Source organism: Pteropus vampyrus, unplaced genomic scaffold (assembly GCF_000151845.1).
Source record: "Pteropus vampyrus isolate Shadow unplaced genomic scaffold, Pvam_2.0 Scaffold217, whole genome shotgun sequence".
Classification (NCBI taxonomy): domain Eukaryota; kingdom Metazoa; phylum Chordata; class Mammalia; order Chiroptera; family Pteropodidae; genus Pteropus; species Pteropus vampyrus.
Genome location: NW_011888998.1, coordinates 3,578,645 through 3,602,564, shown reverse-complemented (window position 1 = coordinate 3,602,564; position 23,920 = coordinate 3,578,645). Strand labels below are relative to the sequence as shown.

The window sequence follows — 23,920 nt, the reverse complement described above, 5'->3', positions numbered from 1 at the left end:
TGCTAAAAACGGTCTGGGATCGTTCAGAGGGGTCATCCCTGCCAGTCCTTAATTTGCCCCCTCAGGCCTTCTGGAATAAAAGAGGGAAAAAAAATTCTGGGTTTAAGATCCAATCGTAGGGGTTCCAGTTTCCCCATCTGTGTAATGAAAGAGTAGGATTACACGGCCCCTTCCAGCTCTGACTGCTATCCATCTAAGGAAGAAATGTGGCAGGAACGATGGGAGACACCAGAGAGCAACGTTCTTCATCCCCGAGCAGAGTCTCCCCCGCAACCCCACACCCAACTCTCCGTGGAACCACAGCCACCTGTCTCGGGTCTTACAGTTTATTGTGCTAACACTTCCGCCTCAGAGCTCAGATCTCACACACAGAACAGTTCAGTCCGGAACCCTACCCGCCCCAGGCCCGGGGCCCTCTGCCTTGGCTGGGGACACCGGGCTTATGGCCTCACCAGCTCTCCGACACGTCCTCCTCGCTCTCCTGGAGCCTCGGGGCCCAGGGAAGGCGAAGAAGGCTCCGGGTAGCCTTTCTCTGCCCGCCCCCGCCCCCTCCCATTTTGGGGAGAAGGCTCTGCCTCTTCACTCATTTTCCAAGGGAAATGCTGTCAGCCCACAGCCTTCCGGCAGCCTGGGGCAGGCAGGGTGGGCGCAGTCCGAGCGTGTCCCCGGCCATGTGCAAAGAGCCCGCGCCCCCCTCCGGCCCGGGCGCAGCCCGGCGGGCACGCGTGCTCACACCAACAACCCGTCCTTGCCCGGCAGCGACCCCTGAGTGCAGTCAGCGGGCTCGGCGCTCGTGACCTTGACGTAGACCGGGGAGGAGCCCGCTTCGCAGGCGGCCGAGGTGCGGGGCGCCAGGGCCACGTCCTCGGGGCCGCCGCTGGGCGGAGGCGCGTACTTGCGGCGCAGGGAGCGGCTGACGGTCTGTGTCGGGTACCCCAGCAGGTGGGTGACGCGGCTGCCGCGCCCGCTGGCCTTATACCCCGGCGCTATGGCGTCCTCTCTGTGGAGACAACAGGCGGGCGTGTGAGCCGGCTCCTCGGCGTCACTGAGTGGGCCCGACCTGGCAGAGCCGGGACTCTTGGCCACCTCTCGGCTCCTTCTCCCGGCGCCTCCCTGTCCCGGCCCCTCGCCTTGCTCGCTCAGCCTCCACCTATTCTCTTCTCTGCCTTTTCCTGGGCCGGAGACCCCCCAGCGGTCCCGGGTCATCTCATCCTCTAGACAGGGCTTGTCCACACGTGTCCGGACAGCCCACGGCCAGCAGCCCCATCTAGGCGCTCTCCAGTCCCCTTCTGGTTTTTTCCCAGAACCACTGGCTTTAATAGGAAGGCAACCTTGAGGATCCAGGAGCTGCTTTCCTGGTCCTTGTTTCCTTAACTAACCCTGACCTTGCCCTCTCTCCTTCTCTTATCCTCGCCTCCTGCCCCTCGATCTTCATCCTTTCCTCCATCCCCAGGGCACTGCAGTCATCAGCACTACTAGTCTTGTTCTATTTTTATTTCTAGTTTGTTTCTAATAAGTTATTAGCACTATTCTTATTAACTCTTAAATATATCCAGAGTTTTCTCCGCGCAATACAAGGGAAAGGTGGAAAATTACAGGTCCTGCTCTTCAGGAGCTTACAGTCTAGACAAGTCAGAGAGGGGTGCACAGACGGATGGGAGATGGGAGCAGGGGAGCAGAGCTGAAGACTGGGCATGGGAAGGGAGAGAGAGAAAAGCCATGCGACGAGTGGCAAGTCGACATGCTGCGATCCCAGCACTCCCAGCGATGGTGAGCAGGTTTGGGGTGGCAGGTGGGGGTGAGGAGGGGCAGGGCACCGGTTGCCTGTCTCACAGCAGTATGCAGCATGCAACAGATTTTACCTGATCTCATTAGCCAAGTCGCCACAGGCCCCTCCGCTGACCCCGCCGCCGTTGCTGTAGCCAAAGGCACTGCGGGTACCACAGCCAGCCCCAGCTCCCCCGCAGCAGCAGCAGATGAGCCCCCAGATGCCCACCAGCAGGCAGCACAGTGCGAGCAAAGAGCCCAGCACTGCACCGATGATCATGCCTACACGCCGGGAGTCTGTAAAGGAAAGGAGAGACCAGTCAGGCTTCTGAAGCCTGGAAGGTGCCTGGCTAACCAGGAGGTGCCAGGGCAGAGCATCTGTGGGAAAGGGAGGCTCAGGGCCCTGGGTCAACCAGTAGGGAAGACATGGGGAGATGCAAGTTAACCCTTTATGTTTGCATATTACTCCCAGGGCTTTCCAGCTGCCCTAGGCAGAGACCTATGCTTAATGCAAAGGGTGGGCAAAGCTAGCTGGGCTCCAAAACACAGCCCAGTTTCCTCCAGTCCCATCCGCCCCACTACAGGGCCCCCAGGGCCACTGCACCTACCTGAGACCTTCACCTCCACCACACATACACTGTAGCCCACATGATTGGCCACTGTGCACTGATACAGCCCATCATCCTCACGGGAGACGTCCTTCAACATCAGGTCGCCATTGTTCAACAGATCTGAACGTAAAGGAGCAGCTGTAGTAAGACAAAGGGACCTGGTGTCTGAGAGCAGCACCCCCAGCCTCTGCCACTGTGAGGTAGGGGATAAAAGGAGGGACTGTGTGTGCACATATACACCCAGGTCCACCATATTCCAGATGAGTCACCTTTCCCCTGCTGAAACAGGCAAGGAAGGACACCTCTGCCAGTAACAGGTCAGAGACACCATTAATTTACTCTGTGACCTTAGGGAAATATACACCTCTCTGAGTCTTGGTCTCCTCCTTTGTACAGTGAAGATTGGGTTAGACTAGAGGAATTCTAAGGCTCCTTCCAGCTCTGATCATCTTCGTTGGATTGTGAGTACTAGCCAGTTTCTCTGTGTGCTGGTAGCTTTGCATACCTTACACCATTTAATTCTCACAGGCCCCTGGAAGTTAAACATTATATTCCCATTTCCTACATGGTGAAACATGATGAAACAAGACACAGAGAGGCTAAGCCACTAGCCTAAGTCTTGCAGTCAGTCAGGGGTCCAGCTAGGATTCAAGCTCAAACTGTCTGTCTCAGACTGTGCTCTTTCCAAATTAACCATGCTGCTTTTGGTTGGCCCCCACCCCCACCACCACTTTTTGTCTCTTCTTCTCCCCACAATAGCAGCTTCTGAAACAGGCTCAGAGGAGGCATCTCCCACAGGGATTCCAGGTTTGACATGGAGCCACAAATAAACTAGAGAAGCCCCAGCAGGTCCCAAAGTCCTGATTTTCTGTTCATTTCGCCTCCCTCTTTTGGGGCCCCCTCACCTTGATTTATGGAGCTGTGGAAGGACTCCTGGTAGGTGAGCTCAGAGTGGAAGCTTTGCTGGGAATGGTAGGACCCAGCACGGTAGGGGTGGGCATTCCCGCTGATCTTGGCCCACTTGTAGGAGAGAGGCGGGGTGCCCCCATTAGCAAAGCACTTCAGCACTACATCATTGCCATGTGCCATGTGGCCCTCAGACCAGCATACAGGCACTGCAGGTCGAGCTGCAGGAAAGCAGGCAATTGTGAGTGTGGCGCAGCCAAGAAGCAGAGCCAGGCTCAGAGTGGCCAAGCTACCCTAAGCCAGGCTCTGCAGTCTGTGGAAAGGGAGCCCGGAAGAGACTGGCCATACCTTGAACAGTGACAACGACCTTCCGGGTGGCCATGGTGGTCTTCTTTACTCGGCACTCATAAGTAGCTGTGTCAGATACCTGCAGGTTCATGAGGTTGATGGAGGCGTCATACTGGCTGGGGTCTGAGGCTGCAAAGCGGACCCTCTGCTGCAAATGGGGGAGGTTGCCATGGTTGATCCTCTTGTCCTGGTAACTCAGGAACTGTGAAGAAGAGAAGAAAACAAAGGGGATGAGACAGGCAGAGCCAAGGAGGGCCATGTGGATTGGCTGCCTTGGGCAATTCATTCAACTTCTCTGAGACTCATTTTTCTCAGCTGAAAATGGAAATAATGATGCTTGGTCCTCTGACTTCCTACAAAATGGGTGGGGCCAGGTAAAATCTAGTACTTTGCAAACTGTAAGTTCAGGCTGAGAACTTCTTAAAGCCAGGTACCATACCCTTTGGAGTGATTGCAGAGCTATCATTCCTGTTGTCCCATTCCACGAGAGGCCTTAGGGGAAGTTCAGGTCTTAGTTTCCTTATCTGCCCTCCTTATCCCCTCAGAGTGTTGGCTGCCCATCAGGTAGACACCATGGAGTGTTAGGTAAGGGGAACAATGTTCCTGACACTCACCACATTCTCCCGATGTGAAGGGTCTGAATTGACCTGCATCCACTCGATGTCCAGCCCACTGGGACCATAGTCCTCAGGATCCAGGATGTAGGGGCAACCCAGTTTCACACTGTCACCTTCTGCCAGGTACAGGACCTCCTGGCCATCCCCGTTGATCCGCACAGCAGACAGCAGTGCTAAGGGAAAGGCAGGACAGGTGAGGTGGAGTAGAACCAGAGCTCGGGTAGTAGGCTTCAGCCTCTCCCTCCACCATTCTCTGTCAGCAGCAACCCAGACTCTGTGGGGGTTCCACAGGGAGCAGGGACTGCTCTGAGTGTGTGTCTGCATGTGTGCATGAAGCGGTATATGCATGTCTGTGCGCACTTGTGTATGTATGTCTATATTCTATAATATATAAAACTGCATCTGAATCTTGTTTGTATATATACAGCTGTTAGGTATGCTTGTATGTATGCATGATTGTGTGTGCATGTATAAGTATGTACATATGTGAACATGAGTGTTTATGAGCATTTGTGGCTATTTGTATGTATATGCATGCCATGACCAGGTAGAATGTCTGCTTTTATATTTAAATGATTGTGTGTGTGTTTGTGCACATGAAGCACACAGAGCTGTTAATGCTCTGATGGAGGAGCCTGGCTCATTAAAAGCTGCCTGTCTGGCTAAGTGAGGTGCTCCTATCTGGAGGCAGGAGAATAGACACCATGGTCTCTGGGGTCCCTTCCCAGCCCAAGGAGCAGAAGATTACAGGTATCTGTGTGTCTTGTGTATGACAGTGCATGTCTGTGGCTGCATGCCTGTGCATGTCAGTGTGTGTGTGTGACCAGGCTGTGTTCGTGTGTGAGTGAATAATGGTGCGTGCCTGGGACTGTGGCTGCAAGCATCTATCTGTAGAATAGCATGAGCTTTGTGTGATGACATGTGGCAGTGTGCACTTCGTGCCCTGCCTTGGTGTGATTGTATGGCTCAGGTACAGCCACCCCCACATGCTCGCTCCAATTGGGGCCCCTCTCGCTGTTGCCAGCCCGCTCCACTGAGTCAGCCTGGGTGAGGAGCCGGCATCTGGAAGCTCAGCATTGAGTTCCTCTACCTCTCTACTCTGAAGCCCCAGGCAAGCACTAGCCCCAATCAGTTGCACCCAGAGAGGAATAGAAGGCGCAGGAGGTGACCAGGGCTCCAACCTTGGCAGGCAGGGCAGGTGGGCTCAGCTTCGCAGTCTCCAACACTCCTCCCTCCCCAGATCTCTCCCCAAGCCTGGCTCACTCTCCTGCATTCTTTTTTGAGAGTCAGCAAGTCCTTTGGAGTCTCAAGCCCTGGTCTCAGCAATTCATTCTGCCCTGCCTTCCTCTGGCTCTCTCCTGGGATTACCTTCACACTTAGAGAGTGTCTCAGACACACAATTACATGCTGTCACAGCCAAACACATCAACACATAGACACACTCTTACAAGCCTTCAAAATACAGGCACATACTTATACAGGCCTACCTTCCTACACACAGACACCATCAGATCCATACAGATACACATCTTCACACAAACACAGGTCTGGATTAATCCAGAAGACATGCCCACTGCACACTCCCATGTGCACTTATTCAAGACAAGACATAACTGCAAAAGCTTAGCCTGGTTCTAGAGAGCCAACAGGCACCCTTCCAATACCCTCAATATCTCATGCATCACTAAACGTGCCCCCTCAGAACCCTTGCTGGACTGTCAACCATGTGCTAACCACACTAGGCTCCAGAGAGACTCCAAGCAGGCAGGCTAGCTGCTGGGGCTTTAACGGGACCTGGTGATGCCTCTTCCAGCCCTAGGCCAGGAGAACACCAGCTCATTTCTGAGATAAGGATCCTGATGCTATCTGCCAGATCCTGGGGCTACACAAGGCAAGCCAGGGATGAGCCAGAGCAAAGGCTCTACCCTGAGGACGGGCTCCTGGAAGCAACCCACAGAGAAGAGTCTGGTTACAGTTCATGATAAGTATTCAGAGAAGGGGGCTTGGGAAGGAGGAGCAGGCTGAAAGACCAGTGCCTCCACCCTGCATTAGGCTGGGTGTCTTCCATTGTCTCAGGCCAGAAAGCCTCGCCCTAGCCTTTCAATCTCCCTGAAAGCTTTCTCAACCTCCTCTTAAGGGCTCCGGACTTTCTGCACTCTTTCACTCTCCTGAGGAAGTTCTTCCTTGTGTTTCAACCTGATTCCTCTTGCTGTGGCACTGAAAAAGTGCTCCCAAGGGATGTGAGAGAAGAGAGAGGCTGGAGAGAGGGAAGAATGCCAGAGTGGTAGAAAGATCTGCATGGGAAAACTTGGAGAGAGGGAGGGAAGTCACAGTGGGCTGCAAGGAAAAGGCAGTGGTGACTAATTGTCCCCCAACAAAAGCACTAGGGACTGCACACTGTATTCTCAGCTTGTAAATCCTTTGTGAATTTTCAAGCTGCTTCCAGAGTTCCTAATCTCCCACTGAAGGTGAGGGAAGGGGAGGGAAGGAAAGGCTGCGGCACAAGAGGGTATCCGTGCATAAATATACACTGCACACACCCAGGACACATACCACATACATGAAGATGTCCCAGGTCCCCATAGCACAGGTGGAGCTTCCTGCATGGGATCTGCCAGCCCAGCTCTCACCAGAGGGTGTTGCAGACATTCTGCTGGAAACACAATCATTCACACACATACACACACACACACACATACACACATTCTCACACTAACACATACTAACATACACTCACACTAACACACAAAGGCTAAAAATACTCCCCCTCCCATGAACTCCTCCTCCACTCTCCCTCACCCCCAGTCCAGATCCCAGGGGACTCTGAGAGCCATTTCCAGCAATGTCCACTCAGAGTGGCCCTTGCTGGGACTTGCCCCAACCTGGGCAAGTAGCCAAGACATCCAATCTGAGCCCTGCCCTCAAGGCGTGCCCCAGTGGAGTAAGAGGGCTCTGGGAGTTACTATCCCCACCCTCATCAGCCTCTTCCAGGAGGAAAAATGCCACCCGCAACTCACAACACAGAGGCCTGGAGTGGAGGTCTCAGCCCCGCCTCACACTAGTGGCATCGGCCATGCTGCGAGCAGCCATTTAGGCCACATCGGCCCAAGGCTGGCTCTTCCCTCTTCAGGCAACTCTCTGTCCTGGGCTCTGGCCTGGGGGTGGGAGGAGGGCCCTCTGGCTGGAATAGCGCACACACTGGTGAAAAGGGTTCTTTCAAAGGCTCCTCCTCAGCCCCCACCAGCCTTGCTGCTCACCTGACCACCTGCCCCACCCCCAGTTCCTGCAGCCTGGTGCCCAGTCACAGCACAGGCACGCATATGCCAGCCCCACACAGAGGCACGTTAAAGACTTCTGCTCACAGACACATGCCCTGAACCTTCAGGCATGGCACTCTCCTGGAGAGTCTCCTTGGCAATATCCAAACCTGGGTGGCAGCAGGGCAAGGGTGGGCCACACCCTGCCAGGGCATCTCAGGCTACCTCCGAGGATCCTCTGTGTGCCCCTCACTGCCCCTTACCCTGCCCATCTGTTGTCGTGATGGCATCCCTGCCTGCTGCCCAGCCCCATACCTGGGCTCAGGCACACGAGTAGAAGGTGGAACGCTCCTCGAACTCCCATGTCTCTAGGCTCCACGTTTCCTCCTCCTGGGTTGGGTATCCCTGGGCCGACAGTGGTGGGTGTGTGGGGATGGGTGGAGGGATGGGGAGCTGAAGGCCCAGACACTGCTTGGGGTGGCAGGAAGGTGCAATGAGTGCCTGGCCGGGGAGCGGAGTTATTTCTATGGGAGGGAGGGAGCCTGGCCCCTGCCTTAGGGAGGAGTCCCAAAAACTCTAATTAGCAAGGTGACAGAGTGACCTACCCAGGCATTACCCAGCCATCACCCAAGCTCTTCCCTATCCCGAGAATGGGGCAGGGCAGCCAGTGGGACTTATAATTAGGTACCTGTTAAACTTCCACTTCCTCCTGGCCCAGTCCTCAGGTGACAGCAGTCATTCCATTTTATGATGTCTCCAGAGCTCCCTTCACCACTTGGGTTTGCTGCCTTCTTCCCCACGGGAAATGGAAGAGGGAGAAGATGCCAGGCTCGGGGAGGAAGGGCATCCAGGCCCCGAAGGGTTAACATGACTCCAGGACACAGGGGTCTGGCACAGTCTCCAAATCCTGCCCCCTTCTACCCCTGATTCTCTGAGGGACTTCCCCCCAGGTTGAGGTCTGTGAGAAGTGGCACCAGGAAAGGAGCCACTGGGGCTCAAGGGAAGGCCCAGGCAAATGAAAGGGCCCTAGGAGTGCCCAGCCTGCCTCCCAGAGGCCTCCAGCATTTCAAAGGGATTTGGATTTCCTGAGCTGAATGAGGGAGGGTAGGGGGGTGTGTGGGATCAGGGCCTTCCCCTGGCTACCCCCTCTAAAGCTGTGCCCCCCAACCATACCTGATGCAAGGTCATCTTTGAGTGTAGGGGATCTCTGGGAGATGGGGGTGTTATGGGGATCCAGCCCCACCTCCCACACAGAATTAAAACCAGTTCAGTGAGGCCTGAGGGAAGAAGGACCTGGGTGTGTGGAGGGCGTGCGGGTGACAGGATAGATGAGTAAGGGGTGCTGGGGAGAATAGCACCAGGAGGGTCAGGGAATGGGGTGTGCCTGTGCATGTGTGTACCCACTCACTGGGATGTGCCATGTCTCTGCTGAGGGGGGCTGAGCCCCTGTGTGCACTTCTTTTAGGGACTATTTGGTGTCCTTGCTTCTATTCACAGGAAGGGAGACTGAGGACCCTCATAACCTGGATAATTAAGCCAGCAAGGTATGGGCAGGTTGGAGCTGAGGTGAGAGGCTCTTGGCAAGAAGAGGGAGGAAGCAGAGAGCCATTCCTTGCTGGCTGGTCCAGGGAGTACTAGAACAGGCCTTGGGCCTCCCCTCCAGAGGAGGTGGGTCAGGTCATGAGTGTCCCCATTCAACAGCCCACAGAGGGCACAGGAAAGGCAGGCAGGAAGAGTCTTGAAGAGATTTATGGGGCTCAGAGATGCTGCCAGATCCCACCCCTCCAAGGAAGCACAAGGAGTCCATGCACCTCTGCATTCCAAAGCCCTCCACTCGCACTCCCAATGACAATAGGTGCTCTGGGACCCACCAGATGTACACAGTGAATATCCTCATTTCCTTTTCTTTTTTTTTTTTTTAAGGTTTATAGGGTTGCCTTGTACACTCTGGAGAGCAGGGATCATTATCTTCACTTTATAGATGGGGAACAGAGGCCTGAAGAAACGAGCATTCAGCCCAGGTGATGCTGCTGGGGCCTAAGTAGGGGACACTTAGGCATCCTGATTCTTCATTCAGAGTAGTCCAAGAAAAGGGCTTGGTATTCCTATGGGTTACTAGACCCACCCATGGGGAAAAAGCATGGAAAGTCAGTGATGGGTGGAGGGGGGTCAGGTGGGATCAGGAAAAGAGAAACTGAAAAGAAAGGCATTAAGGTCGTGGTTCCACTAAACTGAAGTGTAAGGTTGGAGTTTAACTGGATTCTGGATTGCTAAGGTTAGAGTTTGGGTGAAGGCAGGATTGAGGTTGACGTTAAGGTTGGGGTTAACTGGAATTATGATTGAGGTTGGGATGAGAATTAAGGTTGAAATTAGGGTTATCACAACAGCTAGAACTAAGGGTAGGGTTGATGACTGGGATTTGTGTAATGATAAGGAATAGGGTTTTAGTTTCACTTACAGCTATACTTGAGAATGCAGTTAAGTTCAGTCAAAGGCTAGATGGAGATTGATTTAGAATTGGGATTGCCGCTGAATTAGAAATGAGCTGGGATTCGAGTTAGAGTAGACTATGGTTAGCGTTAGAACATGGGTTAAAGTCATATGGGCAAGAGGATTCATGATAATCAAAAATGAGGCTTTCTTTATGATACAGAAGACCTCAGACTACATCTGCTAAATCCAAGTTTGGCTAGAATTTTTATCCCTGTGCTCAGAGAGAATAACAATGACACATGTTGATTGGAGACCCAAGATTTTGGGGAAAGTTGCAAATATGGATGAGCCCATCTAAGGGGTATGAAGCAATTTAATGCCATGACAAATGTAACTTCTGAAGTTCTGCTACATGACCTCAGCTCACCACTAATCAAACTTCCAGAAAAGGATTTGGGGAGAGAAAACAGGAAGCTATTAATAATAAATGAGTCTGTGACATCAAATTGAACTAGAAGATGGGGTCCATCAGAAGCAGTTTTACTGAAGAGGGTATCCTGGTTTTGGAATCCAGAAGATGGGAGTTGAGGAAGACTGAGGGCCTATGTGCTCCTAGAGGAACAGCCACTTTTGAGAGCTCCACACAGGGGCCCCGCCAAGCCTCAAAAGGCAAGGCACGTTGTTGCTTTCCTCTGACCCACTGAGGGCTAATTGCCACCTCCTTGCAATTTAGGGCCCATAAAAGAAGCTGTCAGCCTTCCCTGTTGTGCCCTAAGCCCTGCAGGGTTTGGGGGACAGTGGTGGAGTGAGGGCAATGAGTATCAGCTTAGTTTTCATAGCATAGATCCAGCCCACGGCCCCTTCCCTTTGGGACCAGCCCAAAGTCCATGTTTCTCTCTGAGCTTCATCTTCAGCAGAGTAAGAGGGCCCACTGCTGAGAGGACCCCTACCCCAACTCCTCCCTCTCCTTTTCCCTCACCCAGTCTCTACCCCAAACATCCCATTTCCTCACTCACTTCCTTTTCAGGTTCCATAAAGATCTGGACAGATTTAGGAAACTGCTGGGGTTCCCTCTGTGCCCCTAGGGAGAGACAGTGACTAAGAAGCAGAGGAAAGGAACACAGGTGGCACCCAAATGGCTCATCCAGAGTTTCAGAGAGAGAGAGAGAGACAGAGGAGGCAGAGGGGCAGGCTCTGACCTGGGGCCTAGCACACAAATTTCCAAAAGGGCGCCTTGCTTTTCCCTGCGAAGTGCACAGCTCTCCAGGGGAAGATGGCCCTTCTTTTGTGCATAACCCCCAGTGTGGATTATATTTGCTTCTATTCTAAGACAAAAACAGAAACTCAAAGACAGAGGCTTAGAAAGCAGTGGACAGAGACAGAGGAGGAAAAAGGCTGGTCAAGAACCCAGAAAAACCTAGAGACTACTTCTGAGATGAGGTGCAGCCCCACCCCAGAACATTTTGGGGAAAGGACAGGACTTGGCCCACCTATTCTTCTTCCAAGATGCCCTTTACAGCAACTCTACACAACCCTGTAGGCTCTGCCCTCATCTGCCCCGACCTCCCTCCAAACCCTGCCCCAGACCCCCTAAGCTAAGGTTCATGTTCCCATCTCCCCTCCAGCCAAGTGGCTGTTCCTCTAGGAGCACATAGGCCCTCAGTCTTCCCCAACTCCCATCTTCTAGATTCCAAAACCAGGATACCCTTTCTAACCCCCCCCCCCCCCGACACACACACACACACAATCAGCAGGCTCCTTAACACCTCTCCCAAGTCCCCATGTACACGAAGCTCACCCCTGCAACTCCCAGGAGTGAGCAACAGACCCCTGGAATGGCCATGCAGGGGAAGCCTCTGAGGAAGGTTCTGGGAGCAGGAGTCATAAACAGTACAGAATGTACAAGTCTCAGGGTACAGTCACAGAAAAGCCGAGAAGTCACAGCAGCTGCTGCCTTTCCATCCAGCTCTCAGGGAAGGTTTGGAATTGGAGGACTACCAGGTGAGGCCATGCCTGGACAAGAATGGGGGGCTTAGAAGTGGTAGAGCTGGTGTGATGAGAGAATGTTGAGTTCAGCTGAGGGAGGGTTATAGTTAATTACAGGGAGATGAGAGCCATATGTGGAGTTCTGTTTCAGTATCTGGGTTGTGGTTAGGGATTGAGATCCAGATCAGGGCTGGCAGGTGAGAGTTTCAGACACATGAGACACAGGGACTCCCTGATCCCCTACTTAGGCTTCCTAAGCCTTAGTAATTCCTACTGGTCCACCTCAAGAGAAGAAGGGATGCCAGGAGGGAGCCTGGATATGCCCCTATCCCTCTCATCAAGTGATATGCTGGAGCTGGCCCAGACTTATAAGCGCAAACGGCATTGAAACAGTCCCCATCACTGAAAGGAGTGGCCTACCCACTGTTGTGTCAGCAGAGTACCATAGCAAAGCAAAGGTGGTTGATTAAATGTTATAAACTGAGCTGTTATCAAGGGAACAATGGAGAAAAGAATTTGTAAGGAGTATGTAAATTCCTGATGACAGACCTGAAGAATTAAGAGAATTAAGAGATAAAAGGCATCTTCACTTCACCAATATCAACCACATCCTGCAGAGCCTTCATCCATTTAGCAAGAGGGCTGGGCCTTGCACTAGGTGCTGAGGAGCAGTGATTAATGAAATGTAGAATCTGTCCTTCTAGAGCACCCATTCTGGTGGGGAAGACAGACAAGGGAAGAGATGCCAACCTCTCATCCCAGAATGATGAGCTATGGTGATCGAAGCAGGGCCCCTGACTTGGTGGAAAGGATGTTTAAACAGACATCTGAAGGACAGATATCCAAAGATGTGCTGAGAGGATTAAGAGTAGAGAGAGGTGGCCAAACAGTACTTCAGTTCTTAGGAAATAAACCAGGGCCCTGCCAGACACCATAGAAGAGAGTGAAGTTAACAGAGACAGCTGAGGGTTATTTTTGGACTAAGGAGGGAAAGTCCTTGAGAACTGAATCTCTGAGGATGTTCTACCCAATCAACCAGAGCCAGGCCTTCAGGATGGACTAGGCAACTAAGATCCATCTTCTGGAATCATGTGCATGTTTTTAGGTGGAGAGAGAAACTTCATGATGGATTAATCCATATGTCCACTAGGACTCTGACCCTTGAATTTATAGAAATAAAATTTACCTTTGATTCTGCCACCTGGATTCCTCCAAAATATATCCAAAGAGGGGAACTGTGGTCCCCCATAGTCCCAAGGGCAGCCCCAGGCCTGCCTTGGCTTCCTGACAGTTGGCAGGGAAGGTGTGTGGAAGTTGGCAGGCAGTAGAGCTAAGCTGGGTGTGTGTGTGTCTTCTTCAAAGCCTTCCCTACTAAGCCTGTCCTGACCAGCCTTCCCTCTGTTCTCCATGTTTGTTTCCTGTTGCCTGGACACTGGGAGAGGGAAGGAATATGGGGAAGGTGGTGCCAGAGCAGGCAGGGCTCAGAAGCAACACAGCTCGGCCAGGGCAGGACAGCAGCAACATGTCCAGCCCAATGGATAAACTGGAAGGTTCCCCACTTTCCCATCTTCCTCCCTCTGGCAACCCTCTGACTGCCCCCCAAAAATGCTCAGAAGAGCCCAGTGTTTCCAGAACTTTGGACACTTCCCCACATGGGGTCAAGGTGTACAGACGCTGGGGCAGGAGATATCTGAAGAGGCATTGTACAAAAAGAACCTAGACTTGTTTAGTGTGGTCCCAAAGAACTGAGGCTCCACAGTGGATACATAGGAATATATATATTGACTCAATATTAAGAATTTTCTGAGCATTGGGGCTGATTTGAGATGGCTTGGGTTGCTTTATGAGGTAATAAGCACCCTGAATCTTAGGATATGCAAGCTCAGAATGTCCAACCATTCGGTAAGAGATTACAAAGGAGATTCAAGCAACAGAGGGTCCTTGGGGTTCCTTCCAGTTTTGAGATTCTATGATTTGGTGCTCACTCCCACTAGCCTAGGGAAAGACATTCTTTTCTCAGGGGCCACGCAGAAAAGCTCAGTTAGTTCTAGGCAGTTTCTCCAGCTTAGAGGGTGGGAGTGAAGACAGAGGAAGGTCTAAACTATTTAAAGCCAGTCAAATCAAGAATAACTTAGCCTTTTCTGGGACTGTAGATTTTTATGATGTTGGAAATGAGCTTCTTCTAGGTAACCATGGTGTGATTTGCCAGTATATCTCTCAGAGTATGGGAGGGAGAGGGAATGCGGGGCAGGTCACCTCAGCAGCAGCCTAGGATGGGAGACCTCTGGTCTGGAGTGAGCCCTCCTCACCCCCTAGCTCTCCCCCAGGATCCCACTCTGCAGAAGGAACAGTCAGAATGGATGAGAGTGAAGAACTCTGGGCTCCAAACACAAACTTCTTGTGTGAGACTCCAGCGTCTCCCCTCCACTGTTACCTAAACAGCTGCCACCCTTCTTCACCCCAAAAGCCCTGTCTGGCTTTGAACTCTCTGAGCCCCTTTCATCTGAGCCTAATCAAAGTGCTTTTACTGAGACCAATTAATGCCCGGCTGTCACTCGAGTCATAGATGTGGATGCTGAGGCTTTCAGGGGTACTGGAGGACATCCCAGCATCCCACTGAGTCAGGGACAGCCTGGCTCAGCCACCAGGGCAGCTTGATGAATCATGATCAACTGGAGCTGCTTCTGTAGCAGGTGCAAAGGTTCTGAGACAGCCTCCAAGCCACAGTGGAGCATGATGCAGGCAACAGGCACATGTGGGTGGGTGGAGCATGGAGCCCAGCCAGGAGCCAGGAGACATGTGCTCAGGAGGCCACTGCCTGCAGACTTGATTCAATGCTCTAAGGTGGAGTCCAACCTCCGGATTTTCCAGGCTACATCAGCTCAGTGTGACATTGCAAGGACAGGAAGTCGCAGAGGGACAGAAGAAACGGAGCTGGGAAGCCAATCAGAGACCCTTACAACAAAGTCAGTAGCTTAGGCACCTTTTTCCTGCAAGTTTCTTACATCTATAAATCAACAGAGGCAATGCACTAACAACACTTCCTTCTCATCCCCAGATTTTCCCAGCACCACTCTCCCTTTGTAGCTTCCCAGACACCCCTGAGCTGATTCAGTGGCTTGGAGGGGTGTACAGAGATCATTTCCCCACTCTGAGAATTAGGAGGGAAAGCTGAAGCCCCCCTTGAAGAAAGCACTACCCAATGGCTCCATCCCTAGAAGCTAGTGTTTTGGCCCACAATGCAAACTAGATAATCAGGATCCTCTCCCGAAGAGGCTGAGACTATTTTAAAGGCACACGAAATTTGGTGGGAGCAACTGGGGGTGACAAAGCAAGAGCAGACTGGAACAATAAAAGTTTCTGTGAAGATGAAATCCAGGTCTGCAGTGTTCACTGAGTGCCTAGAACATACCTAGCACATAGTAGGTACTCAAGAAGTATTTGAATGAGTGAACAAATGAATAGACCATTCTAGGGAAAAGTGAAGCAAGCTAACACAGACAACGGTGGCTTTGAGGAGCCCCACTCGCTAGAGTGAGGTGAACTGAGGAGAGAGCCCAGCCACTTGAGTGAATGAGGCAGCCGTGTTTGGGTGAGGGGACTGGGCCAAAAGGGTAAGGAGAAGGACCCTGAGCATGCCCTGCTGAGGGACAAGCAGGTGTCTGTGTTGTGATGCTGGAGTTGAAAGGGTTCTGGCAGGACAGGGATGATACAGGAGAGTAAGCCTGGGTTCAGACACCACCTCTTTCACAGATGTGGTCTGAGACACAGGCATGAGCCCAGTAAGAGCTCTGCCTTAGGCAGCCAGGTGCCTCCTTCCCTGTTCGGCCCAGCCCAGCCCTCACCCAGTCCCTCCCTGAGAGCATCTAGCTCCTGGCCTCAGCCCTGAAATGCCTCTGAGGTGGGCATGGACTGGAGGCAGAGACAAGGCTATGCTGAAAACAAACATGATGACAGCATCCCAGAAAGTCACAAAAAGGCCATGAGCCACCAGGACAAAGGGACCACCAGGCTTAGAAAGATGATCTTAGAGAGCATCCTTCCATTGCTAGGCCCTGAGCATCACACCACCCACACCTAGGTCTCCTTTACCCTATTTTGCTCCACATTCAATACCCTGTAGTAGCCTCATCCCCACACAAGGGAGCTGACCTGTTCCTTGGAGAAGTACAATAGGTTTAATCTGTAACTATAAAATATCTAGGTTAGCAGCAGTCATGGACACCCAGAGATTGGGTGGAACGTTTCCCTGAAAAAATCTGAGAGGCTCGGAGGTGCACTTCAATTCACAGAGGTGGTTGGCAGGATATTAGCTTTGCGCTCAGCTTCGATGCAATACTTTTCAGGAAGGCCGGTGGCTCTGCCAGACAAACAGAAGGTAGCATACGGTGAGGGTGGAACCAGAGAGGAGACAGCAGGAAGTGGGCTCTGGGTGGGTTTACAGAACCTGGGGCCCTGTACCCCCAAAGCCCACTCTCACAATCCATTCTTCAAACATATTCCTGTCAAGACTCTAGCATCCTGCCAGGTAGTTTCCAGAGATCCAGGAAGACCCAAGTCCCAGGGCTTTCTGCTGGAGCCCCCTTAGGAGGGCAACATCCCTGAGCACCTCAGTAACACCCCTTCGATCCCTGAATCCCAGCTTTCCAGCCTGCCATGCCATCTCCTTGGGGAAGGGAAGAGGAGCTTTGGAAGAAGGGATGACATCGCACCTTAGCTCTTCAATCTTTTTCTTCTTGATGTCTTCGATGCGCTCACGCCGCCTCTGAGCCTCCTCTCTGAGGCGCCGGCCCTCCTCGAAAGTGGCGATGCGGTCCTGCACCTGCTTCTGCTGGTTCTCACGCACCTGGCGCCGGAGCTCGTTGGCGTGCTGTAAGCGCCCTGTGGCCTTTTTCTCCTCCTCCAGCCTCTCCTTTTCAATCTGCTCTCTCTGAGTCCTAGAGGAGGGACACGGGTTATGCAATGAGCTGGGCTGAACTGGCCCCCCACCTAGGAAAGGCATTGGGAGAGCCTCCTCCAATGGATGTGTTTCAGAGACCACGGACCTCCACACTCCAGCCCTTTTCTATGGCTGAGATCAGCCCCAAAGGCTGCCTCTGTGCCTGCTCCCCTCTCCCGCCCAACCAGTAAGCTTAGAAGGACCCCATGCTTGGCTTAGTGCTCTGCTATCACTCTTTTGAAATTCTTAATAATTATTGAACAAGGGACCCCACAATCTCATTTTTCACTGGGCCCTTCAAATTATGTAGCTGGTCATGCACCCCGAGTCTCACCCCCTGGAAGCTATTGTTCCTACTCTTCTAACAATGCACAACTCCTCTCCAACTTGTTCTAAGATCTCTCTCCCTCTGTCTCTTTCTCTCTTCTTCTTCCTCTTCTTCTCTCCCTCCCTTCCTCCCTTTCTTCCTTCCCATGAACAGTAATGATGACATTACAAAACCAACAAAGGGATGTTTAAGAAGTTAAAGGAAGTGGTAAAATCTGTTATGCTAGCTCTTCTTAGTTGCTGGAAGGAAGGAACACGGCCTGATATTTCTTAGTTCTCTAATTGCTCCAACCCTCTAAATTCTTCTTAGGAGCCTCTTCCACAAGAATATTTCATGGACCCTGACATCAGGAAGAAAATGGCTAATGTAAACTAGATAGGTTCAACAAAACTCAAATGAATGTATTCACATCTCAGAGGAAATTCAGTCATAGGCCATCTTGAGTTATCATCTTATGTCTTTCTCAACATAATAAAAAAACGAAACGTAAAATCATCTTAGGCAGGGATCTCTCACCTGCTCTACTCTCCTGGGGCCACTCACATCCCAGCAAAAGTACCCAAAGCAAAACCTCACTTACTCATTTCCCTCCAGCCATCTGCCAAGATGCATCATATGTGGGGTATCAGCTCAACTCCCAGCAATTCTTTTATACCACGTAAGCACCTCCTAAAATCCTACTCCCACTACAGAGCCTTCTCAGTTAACCAGGAGAGAACTGCTGACTTTCTTACCCCTCTGTTTTTAGACACTAAATCTCCACTGTTCAGACACATCTGCAGCAACAGAAAGATTCTCTTTTGGCCTTGCCATTATTTTTTCATAGAGAGAACAGTTTTCTATTGTTTCACATTTTGTGAAACGAGGTGGAAATGGGGGACCGGTATATGTCACTAGAGAGCTCCTGGGGTGGGGCTCAAATTGAAAATTTGAATAGGAAAGAGCCTGGCCATTTCACAGGGTTAGAGCAGTGACCTTGGAGCCTGGCTGTATTACAATCTCCTGGGAGCTTTCAAAGACTACTGATGCCTGGGCCTCACCCCAGACCAGCTAAATCAGAATCTATGGAGGTGGAGCCTAGGCATCAATACTTTTTGAAAGCCCCCATGCATTTTTAAGAACCACTGGGTAGGGTGGGTCAACTATCTCTGCTTAGTCAACAGGCCAAGAGTTAAAGGAACCCCTCTGTCCAGAAGAAAGAAGTCTATATACAGGCCATACAGGAGGCTGTGCTTCTGAAGTAGGAAATGTTGGCTATGGCAGAGGTGCTCCTAACACTCAAAGACAGGGTCACATGGCCCTGGAGACACTAGGTCTAGGTGCCAACCTAGGACAACAGGTGAAACCGAACTTCTCCAAAGGGCTGGTCTAGCTTTAATAACTGGCTAGCACATATGCATCGGGCAAACAAAGCAAAGAAGAAACAAATGGGTCAGTGGCAGTAGAACTTTAATATATTTCCATTAACATTTGCCTGCTAAAGGCAATAGAGATGTTCAGGGCATAGAGGTTGGGGAGGGCAGATATCTGAAAGGCAGTCTGGATCCCAGGGGCGGAATCTTTGGGGAAGAAGGAAGCTGTCTTCTTCACCAGGTATCCAGAGACCATGGAATAACCCTGAAGGCAGCGAAAGCTACAGAGCCAAAAAGCATCACAGCCAGTAGGGACAGGCTGGGGGTCCACAGTCAAATAAAAGACCAGGAACCTGCCTCTGACAAGTAGAGATTCCTACAGATCTGCACTGCCTCTGATCTGGCATGTGACTAACGAGCCATACCAAGAAGAAGCTCTAGAACATGTAGATCAAGGAAGCTGGGCTATACCGATCAATCTCTACTTATCGGAGCATAAGTTCAGTAATTTTGCATCCCAACCCGCCAATTCAAATTTTGTTTGGTTTGCTTCCTTTCAAAAATATCTGATTTTATAGAGTCTGAGCCAGAGGAAGAAGGGTGTCATTCCCAGTTAGGCCTGAACAGTGAGAGCCAGAAGAATACCCCAGGGGCCAGGTGGGGTAGTGGCAGATTGTGCCTGATAGAAACCAGGCCAGTTGTGACTACTGACTGCTTTGGGGGTGGAGAAGGGGAAAGGCATAGTGAGAAATATGAACACTTACCTTCCACTTATGTGTTGGAATTATCACTGAGCCAACAGAGAGAATAAAAGAGTAAAGAGCTGGCAAGACAGGAGACATGGACAAATATAGGTGAGGTCTATCTAAATGAGTCTCTAACTCCTTCCTACATGAATGGACAGGGACAGTGTTTTACTTATCTCTAATATCTCCAAAGCACCTAGCACAGAGCCTTGAATTTATGTGCTTAGTACATATTTGTCAAATGAATGGCAAAGACCTCCCTTAAAGCCCTGCTCTAATGACTCACAACCATTAGTGTTTGAAGTTCTTCTCTCCATTTTTCCTCAACTCCCTGCTGCAGTTTCATCCCCAGCTTGTGGGGGGACATGGTACACCTTTAAGGCTCCAGGGTAAATAATCCCAATAACCAACAATTCCTTCAACACATCCAGGCACTATTCTCCATTTCTCTACTCATAAAATTCTTGGCTCAAGTGTCTGAAATATTTCAACTACCCCTCTGGTTAGAATGACCCCACCAACCCAGTCAAGGTGGATGTGCATCTGTCTATGGACATGCCAGAAAGCTCCTATACCCAATACGGACACCCTGCCACAGCACAAGGAAAGCCAAGGTCCCCAGCCCATCCTACCGAAGGAGCCTCTCGAACTCATCCCGGTCCCGTTGCACCTGGACGGCCAGACTGTGCTCCTTGAAAGCCACCTGCTCCAGCCGACTTTTCCGCAGTTTGGCCTCTGTTTCCATCTTCTTCTGCGCATTTTCCTTCTCCTTTCTGCGCCACTCTCTATCTGCAACCTCCTGGTTGCGCTTGGCCCGCAAGGCATCCTGAAAAAGGAGAGGGTGGGGAGACCAGTGAGGGAACAAAACATCCTCAAACCGACCAGGTGCCTGTGAGAAGACACTCCCTCACAGACTCCGACACAGCCTGCTTTGAGAAGCTTTGAGAATTTCTCTAGCAGCATGCTCATTATAGGAAAAAAGAAATGGAATCCTGTCATAGAACTTTCAGGTCAGAAGATACCCTGAGGGGCCATTTTGTCCTTCCACGCCACTCATCCCAATGCTTTCCCTATACCTCAAACACCTCCAAATGGTTGCATAATTGCTTCTAATTTTAAAAACTGCTAATGATGGAGATACCATGTTTCCTCTAGTGACACATTTCAATGGTTAAGGTTGAAAGTTCTTTATGAAGCAGCCTAAAACTTTCTCTTGAACCTTAAGCACATAATGCACTGCTCAGTTCTTGCTGCCATAGGCACTGGTGGCAGGCCCACCCCTTCTTTCTCAGATGACTGGAGTCTAGCTAACCGGCATCCTCTCTTCTAAATCTTTACCTTTGAGGCCATTTTACAGGCTGTCAAAGGAATAGTTAAGGGAGTGGGAGAGGCGGAGGGAAGTAGAGGCTAAATAGGCACCTGTTCTGCCTGGTAATCCTGGGCCTTTTCCTGCATGGCCCTCAGGCGGGCGATCTCCTTCTCTTTCTCCCTCCGGATTCTCTCCTGCTCAGCCTCAAACTCTGCTTCTCGAGCCTGTCCAAAAGAAAGAAAGGCCTTGTAGAATAGCTCCCATTGCCCCAGCCTTGCAGAGAGAAACCAAGCACCTGTACCAGTCTGTCCAGTATCTCCCCTATTACCTCTGAACTCCTTCTAGTATGGCAGAGTGATAAGCAGTGTGTAGACATAAAAAAACAATTAGCATTTGTAAAATGCTTCCCCCTGTATTATCCCAGAGGGTCTCCACATCTCATGAGGTAGCTATTATATAGATGAGGAAACTGATGCTCGTAGAGATTGAGGGGCCTGCCCAAGATTGCATAGCTGGTCAGCTACTAAACAGGATTTGAATACAGGTGTCCTGAGCACAGCCTTCATGCTCCTTCTACTACTTCACAATTCCCAAGTTGCAAGGCCACTGGGCCAAATTTATAGAAGTAACAACTGTGGCTCCCTGCCTGTCTTATAAAGTGCGACAGGTGGAGGTTATCTCATTAGTCCTTGGCAAATGACCAACATGCTTTGGGCAGTGGTTAACAGATACCGAAAGAGTAAACCATCAAAATCAGCTCCCTTTGCTACTTCTCTTAAAGAACAGATATATCTCTAAAAGCTTCCCAAACCCAGCTTCCCAACAACCATTCAGGGGCAGTCATAAGACTAATAAAAATAGCTCAGGTTGAATGGGAATGTGATCTTCCCATAAAGAACATTCCTTAGCCCTCATTCTACCTGCTCAGACTTCTGTGCAGCCCAGTGAATGGTGCCTGCTTGTGGCTGTGCACGCTGGCTATGTGTCAAGCAGGTCTCTCTAGATGGCAGGGCAGAGAACTCTGGAGGCTTTCGCGGCCAATTAGCTCAAAAGGGGCAGCCCCAGCTGCAAGAACAGAGACTACTTTGAGGTCATTAAGGGCTTGTGATATACACGGATACTTACAGTGGGCTGTGGGCATGCCCAAGTGCCTGATCCTTCTGCTAGTCATCAGCCTCTTGCAGCTCCTCCTGCCAATGTCCTCTCCATGTATGAAGACAAGACATTTTCCTCTCCTTCTCAGAAATCTATGCTGATTCCTCATAATTCCATGCTCCCAGCTCTGCTAAAGGTCCAAAGCAATCCCAACAACTGCTCTCGGCTCTGCATCATCTAACCATCTCATTTCCTATCATGCTCTGCTGCAGCCAGATAACCTGTTCACCAACTCCAACACATGACTGGCTGATTATCCCCACTTTCACTCATTCAGGGAAGTAGCTGCTGAGTTCCATACGATGTACATAGTGTTAGTCCAGGTATATTCAGCTTAGTCCAACACTGGACACACACTGAAGCATTCAGGACATTTTGAATCAATCAGTGACTAGGTTCACAAGGTGGTTGTAATATTTAAATGAGACAATATGTGTGAAGCACTTGGTATAGAGCCTGTGCACAGACCAAGCGCTCAACAAATGCCACTTGTATGATCACTATTATACACAAACCATCTATGCCCCCCATCTTGCATTCTCACTCTGTTCCCTGTATATCCTGGCATTCGACAAGAAAGCTAAAGCTTTGTTGAGCTTCATTTTCTGTGGTTTGCATCTGGAGTGTGTAGGTATATCACATATACCTTTTCAAATTATACCCGTACCTTCCCCTCATCCATCATTAAAACTCACTACTGTAGAGAAGTCTGATATGCCCTCTGTCATGAAACCTCAAGACTAGAGGGGAGACAAGATCAGCACACATAGAATTGAGTAACTTTTCTGCTGCCTTGAGTCCTTTCTTCCCTTTTCATATAAATCCATGTTCATTCCATCTAAACCATGCTTAAAAGCTTTATTTTGCCCGCCATTGTTCACAGATCCAGTCATTCCATCACCTTATTTTGCCCCAGAACAAGTCTGCACATTCCTAAGCTGCATCCCCCAGTAACTGTTGCAAGCATTGCCCTCTGCTCCAGGGTACATTTGTTCTTATGGGTTTCACGATAGGGAGAAGGCTCTATTTTCTAAGACTAACCCAGTACAGGATGCCCAATACAGGAATTTTCACAAGAAATTTATGGGGAAGCTGACTCATGATTACTGGGGATATAATTATCCAAGTCATGAGGATTCACAGAAAACTTTACTTTCACCAAGAGTTTCAATTTTCTTCCCTGCCTGCACCTGACCCTCATTCCAGCTTCTAATCAAAGGTGTTAACGAGGACAATAATGCTTACTTTGGGTGTCCTGTGCAGGCTGCTCTCTGTTAATGAACAAGTGGACTGGCCAAGATGAAGAGGAAAAAAAGCCAGGCCCTTGAACTACTAAGGACATGAAATTTAGAATGAAGAGCAGGCTGCTTTGCTTTGCAGTTCCTTCAGTTCTCAGCCTGCCTCTTCCAATAACAGACATTCCATTCCTGGCCAGAAGTCCCAGGCATCAGAAACCAGGTCCCTACCATCTTCTTCTTGGTGAACTCCATCACCATCTGGTCTGCCAGCTTCTCCTGAGCCAGAAGCTCTGCTTTCTGTTTCTGGCTCTCGTCGTTGATGCGCTTAATCTCAGCTTGCATCTTCAGTTTTTGTTGGTGCCTTCGTTCCATGTCCTGCCAGCAAAAGGAAGAGAGCCTCAGAATAGAAGGGGATAAGACCAGAAAGTACCAGCATAATATGATAGAGAAACACAGATAAACGCAGGGAGACAAATGTTTCTGTTATTATCTTTGGTTAAAGCTGCTCTCTCAAGAGTCGTTGATGACCTCTTCCAGCTTCTTTGCAGTCTTCATCCAGTTTGATTTTGTGGCATCTCCTGACACTGTTGATCTATATATACCCTCAGGAAGTACAGGTTCTTGAAATTCTAATCAGTGTCTCCCACATGTCATGTTAAACCCCATCCCCATAGCTTTGTTCATGGTATGTTCCTCCTGTCTTTAATTTCCTTCTCCTATTTAAACCCAAACTTTTGGTCAACAACAGTAATGGTTTAAATAATAAGTATTACTCTAATTAGGTACTTTCTATTAATTGAGCACTTAGCCTATATCTAACCCCTAAATACATCCAAAAATCCTTGTTACTTCTCTCATGCAGATGAAGAAACTGAGGCCCAGAGTTTAAGTGACTTGCCCAGGACCATACAGCTAATACACTTCAGAG

The 23,920-nt window shown here is 50.4% G+C and overlaps 2 protein-coding genes across 2 annotated transcripts in view; both read right to left on the bottom strand.

Annotated features, from left to right (window-relative positions):
* Positions 1-729: 729 nt before the first annotated feature.
* LOC105300725 (V-set and immunoglobulin domain-containing protein 8-like) lies at positions 730-7,870 on the bottom strand. The gene is made up of 7 exons (XM_011373097.1): positions 7,822-7,870; positions 4,247-4,422; positions 3,633-3,834; positions 3,284-3,505; positions 2,376-2,498; positions 1,863-2,064; positions 730-1,000 (listed from the first exon to the last, which is right to left on the bottom strand). The coding sequence occupies exons 1-7, from the start codon at positions 7,868-7,870 to the stop codon at positions 730-732; spliced, it is 1,245 nt and encodes a 414-aa protein (XP_011371399.1).
* A 7,911-nt stretch (positions 7,871-15,781) lies between these two features.
* CFAP45 (cilia and flagella associated protein 45) overlaps positions 15,782-23,920 on the bottom strand; it is a 23,314-nt gene continuing 15,175 nt past the window's right edge. Inside the window, exons 7-11 of the mRNA XM_023538267.1 lie at positions 23,221-23,367; positions 20,710-20,823; positions 19,923-20,116; positions 16,638-16,862; positions 15,782-16,285 (exon numbers count right to left, since the gene is read on the bottom strand). Coding sequence (XP_023394035.1) covers positions 16,207-16,285; positions 16,638-16,862; positions 19,923-20,116; positions 20,710-20,823; positions 23,221-23,367 — 759 coding nt within the window. The 3' untranslated portion in view covers positions 15,782-16,206. The remainder of the gene's footprint in view (positions 16,286-16,637; positions 16,863-19,922; positions 20,117-20,709; positions 20,824-23,220; positions 23,368-23,920) is intronic.